The 17,964-nt window shown below is 46.1% G+C and overlaps 1 protein-coding gene across 6 annotated transcripts; it reads left to right on the forward strand.

The window, feature by feature from the left end:
* Positions 1 to 386: 386 nt before the first annotated feature.
* On the forward strand, positions 387 to 16,283 carry RASSF6 (Ras association domain family member 6). Of its 6 annotated transcripts, none has more exons than XM_030450084.1 (11): positions 387 to 405; positions 4,959 to 5,048; positions 8,818 to 8,896; positions 9,601 to 9,749; positions 11,665 to 11,756; positions 12,173 to 12,348; positions 12,657 to 12,758; positions 13,612 to 13,663; positions 14,470 to 14,588; positions 14,677 to 14,774; positions 15,327 to 16,283. In XM_030450084.1, the coding sequence occupies exons 2-11, from the start codon at positions 4,978 to 4,980 to the stop codon at positions 15,400 to 15,402; spliced, it is 1,014 nt and encodes a 337-aa protein (XP_030305944.1). In that variant the 5' UTR covers positions 387 to 405; positions 4,959 to 4,977; the 3' UTR covers positions 15,403 to 16,283. The 6 variants fall into 6 exon arrangements, with proteins under 6 accessions (XP_030305944.1, XP_030305942.1, XP_008495627.2 ...); XM_030450082.1 differs by lacking the exon at positions 387 to 405 and adding an exon at positions 426 to 628; XM_008497405.2 differs by lacking the exon at positions 387 to 405 and adding an exon at positions 426 to 581.
* The last annotated feature ends 1,681 nt before the right edge of the window (positions 16,284 to 17,964 follow it).

The following is a 17,964-nucleotide window of genomic DNA, read 5'->3' on the forward strand; positions in this document are numbered from 1 at the left end:
CCGTATCAACGCGTCGACTCCGGACAAGAGACTCCTTTCCGGCTGCATCAAGGGATCAAGTTGTGCTGTCAGAATGTTGGTCATAATGTTATAAATACAATTATTCTGAGGCATGATCTGGTTGCATGTGTTGGTATGCCACTAAACCCCAAAGACTGGCATCTCTCTGGAGAAGGAGAAAATGTCTTTATGGTGTGGATTAGAAATCAGAACGAGAGGTTAAAGCCTAACGGAGCTTCCAGCACGGGATGTTTCAGGTGCAGGCTGTCAGTTAATGATTGCTGGGGGTCAGCAGGCTGCCTCTGGTCCCCCAGTTAGTGATGAAAGTGTTAAGTGGAGCTCCCGTCGGTGTGAGCCTGGCGAGGCAGCGCTCCTGCCAGGCGGCGGCAGGAAGGGAGCGGGTAGGTGAGTACTGTGAGTCCTCCCGACAGGCACCGAGCTGCGGGGAGTGTCCCGGCTCTCCAGCACTCCCAGGTAGTTAAGCAAAACAGTAATTAGAGCTGTGTGGGTTCCATGAAGTAGCAGAGGTAGCTGTCAGGCGGCGCGATGCTGTCATGCCTTTTCCCGGGGCTCAATGAAAGGTATGTGAAACCTCTCCCTGCTTCTCCTTCTCTGATCCTACTTGCAGGTAAGTGCCCCGCAAAGCTGGAGCTGTGCTGCTTGCTGCCTCACCTGCAGTGCCAGGAGAAAGCAGGGTCCCTTGCAGTCACCCACAGCTTCAGCCAAATTCCTTTCGGGTAATTAGGGTGCCAGAGGGAAGGAGAAATGTTCGATCAAAAATCCTCATCCAAGAAGTTCCTAGATCTCGAGGAGGCTGTGGGTGAGGCAGAGCTGTGATTACACAGGGAGGTGATAATGGTGCTGCTGGGTGCTGCCTGGGGGTAAGCCTGGGCTGCCCTTCAGTCAGGCCCGCTGCCATTGGAAAGGTTACATGGGTGACCTTGTCTGCTCTTCTTGGTGGACAAAAACTGCCTTTCCTCAGCCACCTGAAACACAAAGTAACCTCTCTTTGTAGTAATAGCTTACTTAGTGCTTAACATCCATTCGGTGTAAGCCCTGCTCTGCCATCATTTGTGTGAAGGGAGGGAACTTGTGTGTATCTGCTTTATGACTCCAAGTGAAGGGGACATTTTCACAGAAAAATGCCAACTCACTTTCAGTTCAGTAGTTGCAGTCTCTTCTGAGCCTGCCTGAGCAGGGTGGTTACACTGTTTGGTACTGCTTGCTGCTGTAGTAGTTAATTTTTTAAAATAAAGTGTGAAAACAACTGCAAAACAAATTTTTAAAAGCCCCCTGTTTTCAGTGGGGTTTGCAGTAAATACTTTGGTTTTGTTAGACCTGTGCTTTGGTGTTGAGGACAGATAACACAGAAAGCAAACAAACTGGCATGGAAGCTCCTGACTGGAGTGTGTGACTAGGTAAAGACTAGTGAAATGATTCTGCTGGTACTGAATTTCTTATGTATGTGAGTAAATCCTAAAATTTTTATACAGAGAGATAATGGTCCAGAATTTTGCTAAATACCAGCTATTCCTGAGTTAAACAATGACTTAGGTGTGTGTGCTCTTGTGCCTACGGTGCCAAGCTGTACGAAATGTCAGATGTATGTGTGCTGTGGGGAGCTGTGTTCATAGGCAGCTGAGCCTTGTGGTTCCTCTATGAGAAACTGAGAAGCTTCACCCCATCCCATCCCATCCCGCTGCTGTTGGAACAGCTTTGGGAAGCACTGGGTCAAAATCTCTAGGAATCTTTGGGGAGGTTTGGGTTTTTAGTTTTTAACACTGGGAGGAGCTCTGTGTAGCACCCTGCTCACTCCTCAGTCCCTGCATTAATCTGTGGATGTACCACAAAGCACAAGCAGGCTGCTGCACACCAGCTGCTGCCTTGCTGCTCCTGCTTGGCTGCACTCTGGATGTTGTCTCCCTCCTCTACTGCTGCCTCCTTTCCAACTTTGCCTTCTGTAAGACTCATTCCTCCACTGTCCTGTCCTTGTACTGTCCCCTTAAGCAGAAAACTTGATAACTATTAATAAAAGTAAGGAAATTGTCTATGTGCCTCTCCACTAAAAATTTGACTTCTTCTTGGAAATAAATATTTTGGGTATGATGTGAATCTTAGAGAAAAGTAAAGCTCACGGTCTGTGTGAGGTTTGGTTTTGGAGCTGTTGATCCTCTCACAGCTTTGGGGTTATGCAGTGTTGGATTTTTTTCCTTTCTCATATAGTATCTGCCCCACTTCTGATTTATTCCTGTCTTTCCCTTACCCCCCCTTTTTTTTTTCACCTTCCAAAAGTATTTTAAGCCACAGTCAGCCTTCCTCCAAGCATAAAGTTTCTTCTTGCTTAAGTGCAGCCAAGGTCCCACTTTCAAGGTTACCTGTCTGAGAGGGTTCTGTGGTTCTGGTCCAGAACAAAGCACTGCTCAAGACATCTGCCCAATACTATCCAAGTGAGCAGAGGCTTGGAATAGGTGGGCACAGTCATACTCTTGGAAGAGCTGGGAAATCAGCACTTTTTTTTGTTTGAATCATAGGCAACAATGGAAAAACCCACACTTCACTTCTCCTGTGCCCTCAGAAGAGCCACTTGGAAGTGATGTGGAAAGCAATAATAGTTGGAGGTGATAGAAGATGTGACAGCTTTGTGGATTTATGGAGAGCCAGTGTAAATATTTGTGGTGTCAACTAAGTGTGCTGGGGAAGTCAGTGCATGTTCTCAGCCTGCAGGTTTCAGGGTTAACTGAAAACAAGGGCTGCAAGGTGTGGGCAGCCAAAATGTCCCCAAGGGGAGGGTACGTGGGGAAGTGTGGTACCTCTGGGTGAGCTGGTGCTGGGGAGATGTTCTGTAGAAGCCCCCTCACAGCTGTACATTGTTCCCTTCCCCAACTACTCTTCCTGTTTGTCTCATGGTGTTATAATTGCATCCAGCTAATTTAAGATGTACTTGAGGTTTTTAAGGAAAATAATACAGTTAGAACCATTTGCTGTGCAACAAAATGGATTGATTATCAGTGATAAACCTTTTATGTGCATGTAAAGATCACTTCTCTCAATCTGTAGAGATCAGCTTTTTTTTTTTTATATGAATCATTTTGAGGTCAAATTCAATTGAAAAGAAATGCAACCATGAGCAATGAAGCAGTGCTGGAGCTTGCTGGAGTTGCTGCTCTACATTTAATAGTGATGACTTGGCTATCTGCTCTTCTTAACATGTTGTTTCCTGAGAGATGGGAGGAAGCTCAAGTGTATATATCCAGTTGTTCAGGTGCCAATGTGCATAAACTCCTCTGCATCTTTTAAAATTGTTTTGAAATTACGTTGGCATAGGCAGCAGAGTCAGTTGGAGGTATTAGTAAAGCACATAAAAGCAGATTTCAAGGTGTGGCCAATGGTTACTGAACTCATTTCAGAGGCAAAGAACACCACCATTATACTGGTGTGCTGGTGTCTCTCCTTTACACCCAGACTCGTGTCTGTACAGCAGTCCCAGGGCTGCTCTGGCTTTTGGGGGTGGTTTTGCTCTGATGGATGTCACCCCAAGGACAATGGGTATGTGGGATCCTTCCTGCTTTTCTCAGTGACCTACTGATCAAGCTGCTCACCTCAAGCTCTTTTTGGCACTGCACTCTGCTTTTAGATGTTGTGAAATAACTTCCTATATCTTTTGTAGGTTGAAAGCAACATATTTTTATCCTAAACCTCTCATTTGTTCCCATGTATTTTTCAGAAGTCACTCACCAAGACTGTGGAAACTTCACGTATTGTTTTCCAATAAAGCAGCTTGGTAGTGGAGGGTCACTTCCACTGAAGTGAGGCACTCTTTTAGGGAGAAGTCTAGTCTAGATCAAGCTAGACATGATCTTTTCAAGCTTGAATTTCTTATCTGAATTTGTTTTCTGAAGGCTACTTGTCATTATTACTGTAGACAATAAACTACTTTTCAGAGGGCTTTGACCCAGCTGTGTCCCATGCAGCCTGAAGTCAGACTCGAGTCAGTCTCCTGGGGGGGGAACAGACACCAAGTGCTGTTAGGCAAATCTCTGTTGCAGTGCCCAAGTAAGAGAGAAATAAGAGTGGAATAATAAAGTTCTAGAGCAGTCCTTGGGAGAGTGACTGCTTTCTGTGGGATTAAATTTCTTCCACCTGTCTATGTGACGCCACTTCTTGGGCTCAGATGAAGCTGTTTTATTTTTTTTTTTAGTGCAGCATCAGTTGTCAATCTTGAGCCTTTAGAGTCTCTTCATTTCTTCAGTTCAGTTACTTTCCTCAGTCTGCCTTTTCCTCTGGTACCTGAGGGGGAATGGAAGCAGCCAAGACTCCATAATTAAGCTTACTGAAGGATGCATTGTTGGAGTCTCGTGGGTCTGGCTTGTTGCCTGCACAAAGTGCTGGAATCACTACACTGTGATCTGTAAATTATATTGCTACATCACTTTAATTATAGCCTTGTTCCCTCTTTAATGTCTCAGCTGCTTTTTCTGTGTGCTGCAGGACTCTGCCCATGATCAAGGCTTCTTCTCTTGTCTGGTTTTATGAACCTGCTTAAGGATAGTTTGCTGAGTCACTTTTCTGTGACCCTGGGCAATGCTCTATCCATAACTTACAAATGAATCCTGAACAGTAAATGGGTTATAGTTTCAGTCTGCTGACAAGTGACTGCATAATCCTGGAGTTATAGAGCAGTCCTAAAACTATTTGAGAAAGTCCTGATATATGCAGTACGTGGGATTTAAGGTACTGTATATAGTTGGTGGGAACAGCTTATGGCTTTTTTCACTAGGAGTGGGAATTATTTGGATGTTATGAGTAAGTATAAAGTAGTCAAAATGTCATATTGTTAGCCCTTAGCTTGAGTCTCTGAGCCTGTTCCACTTGACAAACTAAGGCTTTGTTGGTGTGTTTACCATTTAGTCTTCCTTAGTAGCATTAGTAGATAAAAATCTTTTTTACCTTTTGTTTAGATTCATCTCTTCTGAATAAATGAAGAAAGTGACTATGAAAGCACAGCATCTACCTTCTGTTTTCATCAATGAGGAGAATTTCATAACCAGGTAAAAGCAATCTTTTAAAAAAGATTTAATGAATTTGCTGGTTTCTTTCAAGTCACATCATGTTTATTCATTAACTGGGAGTCTTGTAGAGAACCAGACTGTAGCAGCAGCAGTCCCCACAGCTTGCTTTTTGTCAAGTGTCTGCTCAAAACGATTGCCCTTTACACAGATTTAAAAGAACAGAGCATTAAACCTTTTGGTCTGTGGATTTTGTTTGTTAGAACAGCATTTTTAGAGGACACTGACATCAAATTCCAAATTATGGAAGAAGTCCTTCCTGTCTTTGAAATCTTTTGAAACTGAACGTGAGTTGCTGTGTTTAATTTGGGCTCTCCTGGTCTGAGGTATGGGGCTTGGTCTGCTGTCCCCGGTGGCAAGAGGGCCTGTGAGGATTTCTCATGCTGCAATAGATATTTGCATCTGAATCCCAACACTTCTACCTGGCATGAACAGTGCTATTGGTTTCTCCCTTTGCCAGGAAGAGTGTCAGAGCTCTGGGCAAAGCAGACAGGCAATAAATGGGTCCCTCCCTTTCCCTCAAATAATTGTTTCTTTTATACTGCTACTGATTTGGAACATGGTGCTTTTGTGTCAGAGGCAATAATCTGGGTGAACTTTCACATATTTGGCACACGAAAGCATTTGGAAGTGTCCCAGGGCAACTCATGTATTCCCCTATATATTTACCTTTTGAAGTGCTGAAAGGTGGATCCTGGTTGAGACCCTTCCGCATTACAGTCAGGGTTTAAAGTACTGTTCAAGCTTCTTTGCCTTGTGAAACAACAAAGAAGGCCTTCAAGAAGCACTAAGATGTTCTGTAAGTACTCCAGCTTGCTTCCAATGCAATTTCCAGACTGTCATCCCTCATCCACACCATGAATCTGCTCCTCCTTCAGTTGCATCACGCAGATCTTGCTGACCTGGAAAGCCTCCTGTTGGGGCACTGCACCATGGCTGGAGCCAAAGGCTGACCAAAGCACCTGGCATTGCCTGGCTGGCTGAACTGCCATAAATACCTGTGGATAAATGTGTAGGGCTGGAGGGAGAAGCAGACACAGCAGATTTGTCCTGGGTTAGTGCTTTGAGTGAACACAATCTGGGCTCTGTTGTGGTTAACACTGGGGCACTAAACCTTGCAGCTCTCTCCTACCCAGCCTTCATTACTGAAGCAAGTGGTGAATCTGCAGTCAGGGTTTCCTCTGCTGGGCTTGTCTCTGAGCTGTTCTACCAGCTTGGGCTTGGGCTTCCATTGCTGGCTGCCTTGGGCTGTTATCACAGCTCTGCTCTGAGGAACACCCCTGCAGCACAGCAGAGCTGCTGATTTTCTAGCAGCTTCAGAGATGCCCCTCTGCCTGCTGGTCAGGCCAGGCTTTGGGCCTCTGCAGGGAAGATAGTACACCAGGAGTCATTTTTGTGCATGTTCTACTCCTTTCTGGGGCAATAAAATAAGACTTTCTTCTCTAAAGCCTCTCCTCTACCCAAGGACAAACGGGTCAGTGAGAGCTGCTGTTAAATCTTTCCCTCAGGGCTCTTCTCCTGGCTCCTGTGCTTCGTCACCCTTGGCTGCACTAATGCAGGGCTGAAACCTGAAAGATTTATTTGTGCAAGTTGCTGGGGGACTTAATGGGAAGTTGTTCTAGACAAGACAAGAAACTCAGTGAAAATCTTGAGAGCTTGCTCTGACAAACAGAACCTGCTCCAGAGATGACCATTACCACATCACTTAATGCCTTCAGCCTATGGGTTTATTTGCCTTTGCAGCCAGCTTGGACTGAGAGTAAGAGATGAGCCTCAGCATGACCCAAGTCCTTATGTATTCCTAATTCTTCAGGAAACTGATCTTCCCAACTTTCAGTCTGTGAGAAGCTTGCAGAATAACAGCTGTCAATAAAATGATTGCCAAAGATATTAGGCTGCCAAGTATAAGAAGACTTATGCTTTATGTACCTCACAAGCAGGATCAGCAGGTCTATCAGAACTGTCAAACAAACTCTTGTGTGTTCATCTCAGTTTGGCTATGGAAGAGACAAATGGATCTGGATTTGGCCTTTGTATATAACCAAGATATATATATATATATATATAACCAAGATATCTTTCTTACCTTTAGCCAGAATGATCAAATTTTCACATGCCACTGATTCATAGGTATTAAAACTTTCCTTTTTGGAGGAATGACCCAAGCACAATACCCCATAGCCCTCGAGATTTTTCCAATGCAATGCAAGGAAAGGCCTTTACCACCTGTAGAACTAGGATCTAAGATGGAAATAAATGTTGAAAATGCTGCTTTGGAGCACAGCTCACTGAGCAGCAGAACATTGCCACGTTCAGTTTGGAAAACTCTTTGGGAACAAACTTAGTGTTTTCACCCCCCTGCTGCAAGACAGTCTTGATAGTCATCTCAATTGGTGAGGAAGAATTCCAGTGCTTCTTGCACTTGTTTCCCATGCTTAATTATGGTAGAAACTGCTTTCTAGAGTTGTAATCTGAGTCATCTTTGCTGTTTAATTGGTGTGGGGAAGAGTGTTTCATTCTTGGTGGTCCTGAAACACCCATCACTTAACTCTGCCTTTTTATTGCCCTATCTCAACTTGCTGTGTATCCTCCTCCACAAGCAGTAACTGGAAGGTGCTTTTCCACACTGCTGAAGCCACCAGCCCCCAGCCTGTGGTTGTGCAACGTGGCATTTCTTGCTTCTTCCCTGTTGCCTAGGGCTGTGTGTGTGTGTGTATGTCAGGGCTGTGTGTGTGTCAGGGCTCTGTCAGGGCTGTTGTTAGCTCAGGTGGGAGGGGTGTTTGCTGTCTGTGCACCCACGGGCTGCCCAGAATTTCAAGATCTCAAGTAGCCCAATGTCTGTGGAAATTTCCCAGTGTGTCTGGAGATCACACAGCTAACAGCCAGCAGGGAAAGTTCTTGCTTTCCAGACAAAGTTGCCAAAGGTAGGAGGAGGAAGCTGTGGCCTAGAAACTGGGATGTGCTGTAGCCCTCATTTGGTTGTTTTGACATGCTATCAAATAGGAAACGTTTTCTGAAACCCTCTTTTCCAGCAGTGATGTAAGTTTATCAAGTTTCTTCTGATGGTGGTTCTTTAATACTAAGTTTAAACATCATTAGCAGCAGCATGGCTGACATTGCCTTCCTGCCTCATTGGAAGCAGAATGTGATGTTCCTCTTGGTAACTGCATCAGGAGCTGCTGTTTGACACCCAGTTCAGGTTTCAAATTCTTGCTTCTTGGCAGAGGTTCTCTTCATCCTTTCTCCTCTGAGCAGAGTGCAAAGCTGTCACATTTCAAGCAGAAGGAAACAATTGTCTAGGCACACTGGAGATATTTTGAAACAAGAAGAGTTTCAGAAGGAAAAAAAAAAAAAAAAAGGCCAATAGAAACCATTATGTGGTGAAAACAAATTGTAACCCAACTGAAATAATGTGCTATGTGGGTGCATGGGAGTGTTCTTCCTCTTTGCTTCCCCCTCCTGACTAACAGCAGTCCAAAGTACAAGTTATTCTAGGGCAGTGTTTGTAACGTCACATCAGACTGTGACTAATGAGTTGCCTCTGTTTATCAGATCCTCAGAGAGGTAATTCAGAAGCAACCCAGTATCCTGACCAAATTTTACTCCCAGGAAACAATTTATTAATCATTAACAAACATGTATAACGATGCAGTGATACAGATACAGGGTGTTTCTCTGACACTTAGCACCTGGGCTTTACAGTGAGAGATATGTTTAAAATCAATGTTTTGGTGTGATCTTTTTATTCTAGAGAGCAGCTCAGTTCTCTTCTGAAGACTTACAACTCCTATTATTCTGATCAAGAAAATCTGCAGCTGTCACACAATCAGGTAAGGTTCTGTGTAAAAATAACTGAAACAAGCATGAGGAGACCAGAAGGGTCTGTGTGCCTTTGTGGGTCAAAGCATGGATCGTGTCTCATCTCACAGAGTCCTGGGTTCTGAAGGCCTGAAGTTCCTTCTTCTTCACAATTTATATTTCTGTTTGTTTTGCTGATATCAAGAGGACATTAGAGAAATTCTGGACAAAAAGGATCTGAAAATGGGCAGTCCTCACTCCTGTGAGCTCATTCTGCAGTGAGTTTTATGTCAGCAAGAAAGGGAACTGTGAGAGGTTTTGGACTGATGCAGTGCCCTGTGACAATGAGGATGATTAACTGCTTCCTCCTCCTTTGCCAGCAGCCATTCTTCTCCTTTACCAACTTCTTAACATCCTGCTTCTGGAAGAGATAGTCATTCAGATAGAACAAATAGCATTGGAGTTGTAATTTTAGGGAATAACTGCTGTGTTGGTTGGAAAGCTTCCTGGTCAATGTCAGGTGAATGCTGACATGAGCTCAGGACAGCTCCAGCAACCTGTCCTGGGAATATCCCAAAGCTGGAGGTGACACAGCTTCTCTAGCTGCCCTCTTCCAGGGCTGTACCAGCCTCAGCAACTTTCTCAAAGGAACTGGAATGTGATGAGAAGTCCATGATTATTACATGATTGTGTTACTTGATTATGCCGTGTTCCTTATTCCTTATTTTTTTTCCAGTGTGGAGGCACACCATTTATTGAAGGAATCTTGTCAATATTTTGGGGAGTACGACATCCTATCCGACTGAAAGTTCAAGATGAGAAGCAGATACCCTCTTTTGTTACCCTGAAGTCAACAGAGAGTGGGGGTTTGTTTTCTAATAAAAGGTAAGGTTTCAACTTCCCTCAGAGGCAGGCAGGCTGGTGACTGAAGGCAGCTCATGTAGGCTGCTTCACTGGGTATGGCTGGTCAGAAATCCCAGGTCCCCCAAGGGCTGTGGTGGGCACTTTCCCACCAGCACTATGCAACTGCTGTGGTCTTGCAACAGCTTCTCCTGGGCAGAAGGATGCATCTTTGTCTGGATTTCAGCTGAACAGCTGAGGAGGTGGAGGAAGCTGCTCTTGTCTATGCTGACAGTGAAAATTATGTATGTAAAAACCTTAAAAAAACCTCCAAAAACCAAAACCCCAAAGCCAATCAAAACCCCACAAGCATGCATGTACACCTCTTAACATTGGCACCCTCTGAAAGACCCCATGTTCTACAGAGTGAAGCACAAAGCTGGTAGGTTAGTGCTAAGGGATTGTCTGTCACAGGTTACCTTCCCAGGGCAGGAACAGATCTGTTCCCAGCTAGGTAACATGCTGGCCTTGCCACTTAAAATCTGGTGTTTAAACCCATTAGGAGCACACACAGATCAGCTGCTCCTGCAGCCTGCAGCCTGGGAGGCTTCAGAGCTGAGTGCATTGTGCTCATCTGACTCCTGCCAGATTTTCAGCCTCTTAAAACTCATGTCAGTTCTCAGAGTGTTTCCTCTTTCTGTTTTGAACACTATTTCCCAGCCCTTCACTGGTGAATTTTGAAATGCATCTGATGATCTGAAGCTGAGTAAAGTGCAACATGGAGGCTGAGCTGATGTTTACCTTTGGTGTCTCCCTGATAAATCCTGTGTTTCAGAGCTCATTTTCTTAAATCCACTGGGTTAGGGTGCATGTGGAGTTTGAATTGTAGATTCAGTTCTACCCTGATGGCAGTTTGTGGAGTGCCAGTAGTGTCAGGGACAGTCTTCATCCTGGTGGCTTCTGTTGAAATGAAGAGCTGTGCCCTGACAGGAGTGACCAGCACAGAGCTCCAGGCTGAACCACATCTGGGGCTCTCTTGTTCATCCTGACCAGCTCCACTCCTGGGGGGACATGTGGGGTGGGGGCCTGCCCGGCACTTCAAGTTATGCTTTGCCTTTTATTTCTTAAGAAACTTATGACTGGTGGAGATCTGAGTTTTAAAGTAAATATTAATTCATGAGCACAGAGCTGTGAAGCTGCCCTGACATGCTCTAAGGTATGTGGAGCAGCTCAACTGTTTGATCTTAAATGAACTTTTAAAATGCACAGAACACAACTGAGATCATTGTTGGCCATGTTCATTGGAGTTAGTTGAATATTGTTTTGCATATTTTTATATAGGAAATGAATCTTTAATATTTTCTTACAAATTTATTCTCAGTCAGAGCAGTAACTGGCCAAAGATATATTCTGCTAGAGAGTTTATGCAGTGATTTATGGAAATACTGACATAGAGGAAGCTGCTTTTAAAACAGGCTGGCTGGAATTCCCTGCTGTCTAACTTGACTGGTTTGTGGTCATTGAAGCTGCCATGTCCCTGTCTGAAATGTGTGTGTGTGTGTGTGTACTGCCTGGTACCCTGATTAGCCCAGAGCATTGCTGTAAAGTAGAGAAATGATTACTGCAAATTATTTAGGGACACCATGGTCCATGTTCAATGGACTCTAAACAGGACTGTTACATCTGGGAGTCCTGCTCACACCACGTTGTGATAACTAATTTTATTATGGTGCAGACTGAAGTTACTGGCTACAGGTACCACAGGGAAGTTGTGTTCTAGGAAGTGTTGAACAGGGCTGGGAATGTATTGAGTGAAGCCTGGCTACAGAAGAAACTGAAATCACTGAGTTCATAGAATCATAGAATAGGCTGGGTTGGAAGGGACCTCAGAGATCATCGAGTCCAACCCTTAAATGTTAATGAGGAGTAACCAAGTGTAAATATGTGTTTGGTATTCCAGGGGAATGACACGCTGGGGAGAGTTTGATGACCTGCATCATATTAGTGGGGACACACTGAAATCTACTGAAGAAAAGCCAGACCTTGAGGAAGGTTAGTGTTGGTGCTCCTGTCTTCACTAAACATTCTCTGTTCTGTAACTGTGTAGAATAACTGGAGACACTGGGCCTGCCCTGCCCGTAAAGGGAATCTTCTGTCTGTTTTACATCTCTTATGTGCTGGTGACATGGTGAGGGCTGCTGGGCTGGTGGAACCATGGCTGTGCAGGTACAGTGCTGGAGGGCTGTGCTTTCACCAGTGAAACCATCCCCAGAAGTGACCCAACCACCAGCAAGCTGTGGCCCCTGCAGGCAGCCTGGGGCTCTGCACCCTCTGCCTAAGGCTCCTCTCCCACACCCACACAAAAAACAACTGAAAAAAATTAAAAATCGGTCCACAAGGAGAAGGTTCTCGCTGGCAGGGAGGGCAGAGCAGCTGTGTGATGCGGTGCTGTGGTTCTTTTTGCCCAGGTTACTCGTGTCACGAAAGGCAGTCCGGGCAGGGCAGGAGTGGTGAGGAGCAGGACTGTGCCACCCTGCCCCGGGCCGGCAGCACCGCACTCAGGAGGAACAAGCTGCCCCCCCCGGCCAGGACAGGGCTGGAAACGCACCGCTTCTCCATCAATGGACACTTCTACAACTACGAGGTAGCAACCTTTGGGCTTGCTTTTCATCACCTGAGGTGGGGTAGTGGGACAGGTCACTGCTGAGCTTCTGGAGCTCCCCTGCAGCCCCCAGCCAAGGGGGGGCTGGGGCTTCAGCCCTGGGCTCTGCTGCCAGGGGCTGCTCCAGAGGGGGGGTTTCTGTGTGCTCAGCCGGTGCAGGGGGGTCTGCGGTGGTCCTGAGGACACTGCCTGCCCTCTGCTGTACAGCAGCAGTGCCAGCACCCCGGGCAGCTTGCTCTAGGAGGAGTTCAGCAGTCCTCATTCATTCCCTCTGCTTTTTTTGTTCCTAGACATCAGTTTTTACTCCAGCGTTTGGATCAGAAACCAAAATAAGGATCAACAGCCAGATGAGAACAAGACAAGTAATAGAACAATTGCTTCGGAAGTTTAAGGTAAGTGTGGGGGCTTACAGGAGGCAATGGAGGTTCCAGTAACCCTGCTGTGCCCCCCCTGCACTGCCTGAGGGGCTGGAAATAAGTGGGAGGAGAGAGTGCATGGAGCAGGGCACAGCAAAACCACACGGACCACGTTTAAGGGACGGGTTAGTTTTATTTTACAAAAGTTTCAGGGCTATTTGGGCTCCGGTTAATGTAGGTGCAATGCTGTGCAGTAAGATCACTACAGAACTGCTGCTCTTTAAACTCGGGCACAGAGAGGGACTTGCCCGCAGCGGGAGGAGCTGTTTGCTTACTGTGCGGGCCCTGCTTCCCCCTAGTGACGGGCACTGCTGCTGCGGGTTTGCTTCAGAGCACAGCTCATGAGTTCTCTGTAGCCCCAGGGGCTGGGATGTGTGCTCTGTTCCATCCAGGCACAAGGGCAGCTCCAGAAAGTCACAGTTAAAACTAGTGACCAGTGCCATCCTCTCAAACAGCTTTTTTTTCGTTGGTACCATCTTCTATTAACGTGGTTATACCCAGCCAGAAACACGTTTATCTCTGGGAGTGTTTCCCCCATCTCTGTATTCTCCATAGTTGCTTGGTGTGCAGGCTTGATAATTCTCCATTTAACTTGCCTGGAGACTTTGGTGTTGCAGGATCCCTTCACCCAGTCAGTAACACTTGGTCCTGCCATGCTGAAAGGAGGAGCTGGCTTGTAGGAATGGTAGCACAGAGAATGGAATTACAGAGCAGCTGGTAACGTTGTAGAGAGTAAGTGGGAAAAGGAGTTCAGCAGAGCTGCAGGCAGTGAAGTGCTGGGCAAGTGCATCAGTCAGTCTGAAGGGACTTCTCCTGTTTGTGTTAACAGATAGAAAACAGCCCCCAGGAATTTGCACTTTACATTCTCCATGCATCTGGAGGTAAGTGCATTCCCTCTGCCTGGAGTGACAGGATTCATCCTTGGGCAGGGCTCAGGGTGGGGGTTTGGCTTTTCTGGAGACCCCCTGGAGGTTTTTCCTCAGAGAGGAAAAGCTGAGCTGGGTGTCTGCAGTGTGCTGCCAGGGTGGCTGGTTCAGCTCAACAGGGCTTTGCTTTTCCTCTCTGTCTTTAAAGGCCATGTTTAAGGTGCTTTTCTGCTCTCTCCAACTTCTGCTCCATGGAGCTGTGGGGCATCAGGCTGCTATTATGGGATGTTAGAGCTGGCAGGTGTAGGATGGCAGTCCTGGAGCCTAGAGGCCTGGGTAGGCATTTTTCAGTGAAACATGTTTATCTGTGTGACACAATTTACTCTGCTACTTCAGGAAAAGGGAAATTTTACCTTTATTAAAAGGAATGCATGAAAAAAATGGGAGAGAACTGATGGGCATGTACCTTTAAATGTCAAAATACAAATTTGAAATGATACTTGAAAATTATGGAGTAGTTTTTGTTTGAGGGAGTCGTGGTCAAGCTGGGGGGCCTGGGATCAGTCTCTTAAATCCTTTACTTGGTTCCCTGAACTGCAGCTCTGTTGTTGCCCCTACCATTTCCTTTCAAACTGCACAGTACCATGAGGTGTCCCATCCTCCTGCAGACACGTCCTAGAGGCTGTTGGGTCTCTGACAGCTGCACAGAGACAGATGCAGGATCTTTGTGATTAGAGAAGCCTGCTGGCTGCACGGGGCAGCACCAGGCACTGTCCTGTGTCCTGTGTTCCATGCATCATGGCATTCCTTGTAAATCCCAGAAAAGAAGCAGCTGAGGAGTGGAGATGTTCCCTTACTGCACAGGCTCTTGCAGGGGCCCTCGGAGAAGATTGCCAGGTTTTTCCTCATGGACAGGGACGTGGAGGAGATCAGCAGTGATGTACGTATGGCACCAGTTGTGGTAGTGCCCAGAGCCTTTCTCAGGGAACACACTCCCTGATGGGCATTTCTTGTTCTCTTCTTGATAGGTTGCTCAGTATATTCAGTTTCATCTCCCCTTTTTGGAGTCAATTCTGCACAGAATAAATGAAGAAGAGGAACAGGAGATTCAACAGACCATTGCAAGGTAAATGGAAGCAGGGGTCACAGGAGAATGTTTACAGTCAGGGGCTGGCTCAAGAGGTGGATGCATTTGTCATGGTTAGAGCACTGTGCTGTGACTCAAGGGAAGCCTGGTGGGATTTATGGTCATCCTCATGTCCTGCACACCCAGGAGAGCTGTTGCTGTTAAAGGTACCAGAATAAACACCACCTACATTCACATGGGGGGCTCTTCCCAGAAAATTCCAACCCCCAGGGCCACTTCTGCTTACTCTGCTTGTCTTCTGAGCCCTAGGCTGGTCTACTCTCTACTTGCTGCTATGTATTTCCTTGGAAAGCATCAGTGCAGTAGAGACACTGCTGCCATTTGGGTGGAATTTAAGCAAGATAAGTGTCAAATTCTTGATGTCCTTTAAAACTGCACTTGTGAGAGGGCAGGGGCTCTCCTGAGGGCAGCTCAGAGTGCACAGCAGGTACAAGTGCATGCACAGCCATAGTTCTGAATGTGTATGAAAGGCCTGAGGGTGCAAGGGATCTGTTGTTGGGGATCTGTTCTTTCTCTCTCTCTCCATCGCAGGTACCTGAAAGAGAAGAATATGATTTGCCAGCACCTTCATAGCAGAACTGTTAAAAAAACGGAGACCACGGTTTGATGGGCAGGGCCTGCTGCTGCCTCTCCCTGCCCTGGCTCAGAGCAAAACCAGCACAGGGGGCACCCGAGTGCCAAAGCTTCTCCTCACCATGCAGCTCAACTGATCCCACGGCTCCACAGCTCTGGAGTAGAAGCTGGGAAGCACTGAAGCCAATCCACTAGATGCTCCAAACACAGATGCTCAAGCTAAGGAAAAAAATCCTGTGAAAAGCACAAGGCCTCACAACCTGCTCATTTACAAACCATTGCCAGAAGTCTAGCATAGAGGGAAAATATTGCAATAACCAATGTGTTAATGGTACAGAAAATATGAAAATGAAGTATATGGTTTTCCTTTTACTAGAGAAATGTTAAATTACACTAGGAGGAAGCTTAAGCTTTTCAATAGAGAGAAGTGGCAGAAGTTATTTATGTATCTAGGATTGCTCTTGGGCTTTTTACTTACACAAACCAAACCTGTGCAGCAGAGACCTGAAATCCCTCCAATGGGCAGGAGCCTGACTTGCTGAAGCTTTGAGTTATATAATTAGAAAAAATAGAAATGGAAACCTTCCCACCTCAGCTCTTCACCCTAAGAGGGAGTTTCTCTCTGAATCCCTCTTGAACTGCAAAGTTGGGACTCACACTGAATGTGTTGCCTGCTGGTCCTGGGAAGCACCTCAGATGTGATGGAGGTGAAACAAATGATTGTGTCACCTGCTGTGGTTTGTGTTTGAGGGTGAAAGGAGAAGTGTTTGGTGAGAGGCTGAGCATCCCAGTCCTCCCCAGGGGCAGTGTTGGGACAGCCTGGCTCCAGCCACATGTAGTCACTGGGCCCCATCTGGGTGCTGAATGTTAGTGCTCAGATTGTGAATATGTAAATAAAGTCCCATTTGTGCACAACTGGCTGTCTGCCTGTATGAGTTAGGGTTTTTTACAGGGTGTCTCTTGTGTCTCAGCTACCTCTGGCTCATGCAGATTAACACTGAGAGGGAGGGGATCAATGTTGCCTAGAAATCATGGAATAAATCAAATGTGAAACTGCACTGCCTGAAATGTTACTTGAAATGGTAATCTGAAAATGAAGATGTGCTAATTGGAGCCATTGTGGCTTTGTTTCCATGCTCAGTCTGTTATCCTGCCCAGGGAAACCAGCATGGGCAAAGGGGGAAGGTGATGTTCAGGTGCCTTAGATCCATGAGCAGGGACATGAACTCCACACTCCTCAGGAGCTGGATGCTGGAGCAAGGAGCTCTGCCACACTGCAGCTCCCTCCTCACTTCAACCAGAAAGAAAGTATTGAAGGTTTTTAATGCAGGATAGGCTGCTTCTCTTGTCCCAGTGCTTGAGTAGCTGTATGAAGGTGCAGTATGGAATTAAGGGAATATGAAATATTCACAGTTCCTTGGTGTGAGTATAGAAGACAAATAAATGCACAGACCATGTGGAAAAGAGGAGGTGGCTCCAGTCAGGTTCTCCAACCCTCTGTATCTGTGCACAGTTCCCAGATAGAGCCACTTGGCCACCACCTAATTTTACATACTTGAATCTTTTTATTTCACTTGTCTTGCTGAACTGAAAGATGCTGAAAAGTAACTATGGAACATGGCACAGCTGATCTAGAGTCTGCTGGGGCTAAGGGCTGCTGAAAGAAAGCTGCCACATGGCTGTGGTGTGAGTTGTTCATGAACACTGGGCTGATTACATGAGCCCTTTCTGACAGGTACAGACAAGAACAATAGAATTTATTCCAAATATATCCATTGAATATTCAGGATAAAGCAGCAGTGAGTAACAGAGGGTTTTAATCTGGAGCCTAAGACATTAGCCATAAAGACAGCAGGTTTGAGTAGGTTTCCTATCTGACTTTACTACTGAGTTATTCCTGAGAAAAATCCAAGGTCGTATCTGAATTTAGGGAAAAAGAATGAAAAAGCTGAATACCCAAACCACCCCTAAATTCCAGAAGACCAATCTTTATCAGAACATAAAATCTTAATATGCTAGGGGGAGGTGTCCTTTTCACCTTCCCCAGGCAGCTCCCCAAAGCTGTGTTCCCCTGCCTGGCACTGAGGGGCTGCCCTCATCCTGACATCACTCTTGTGTGGCACAGGAGATTCCCCAGTGCCTGCAGTAACCCAGCCAACCCCAACCTGTCCTGGTTTCCTCTTTGGATCACTGACCATTACTGTTCCTCTCTTTGCAGTGAGATGCTCTTGGGAAGGCAGGCACCAAGATTTGTCCTAATGCTCCAGTGAAGTCCTGACCAGAGGTGAGGAAAATGAAACCGTGCTCTGTGTGTTACCAAGCAGAACTTCTGTGTCCTGCCTGCACCCCTGGCATGCACGTGAGGCTGTAATCAGCAGCAACCACTGGTGACTCTTGGTCAGCTTGTGGAAGGGCTCTGGTACCTCCACAGCTCCCTAGTGAGCAGCTCTCCTGTGCTGCAATGCTGCAGGTTGAGTTGTGTTCAAATGCTGAGAATTTCAAAATGTTAAAACAAAAAAACTGAAATGAAACAATTCAGCTGCTGAATTGTACCCATGCCCTACATTGTATTTGTCCTCATGGGACATAACTGTAT

Source organism: Calypte anna, chromosome 4A (assembly GCF_003957555.1).
Source record: "Calypte anna isolate BGI_N300 chromosome 4A, bCalAnn1_v1.p, whole genome shotgun sequence".
Taxonomy (NCBI): Eukaryota; Metazoa; Chordata; class Aves; order Apodiformes; family Trochilidae; genus Calypte; species Calypte anna.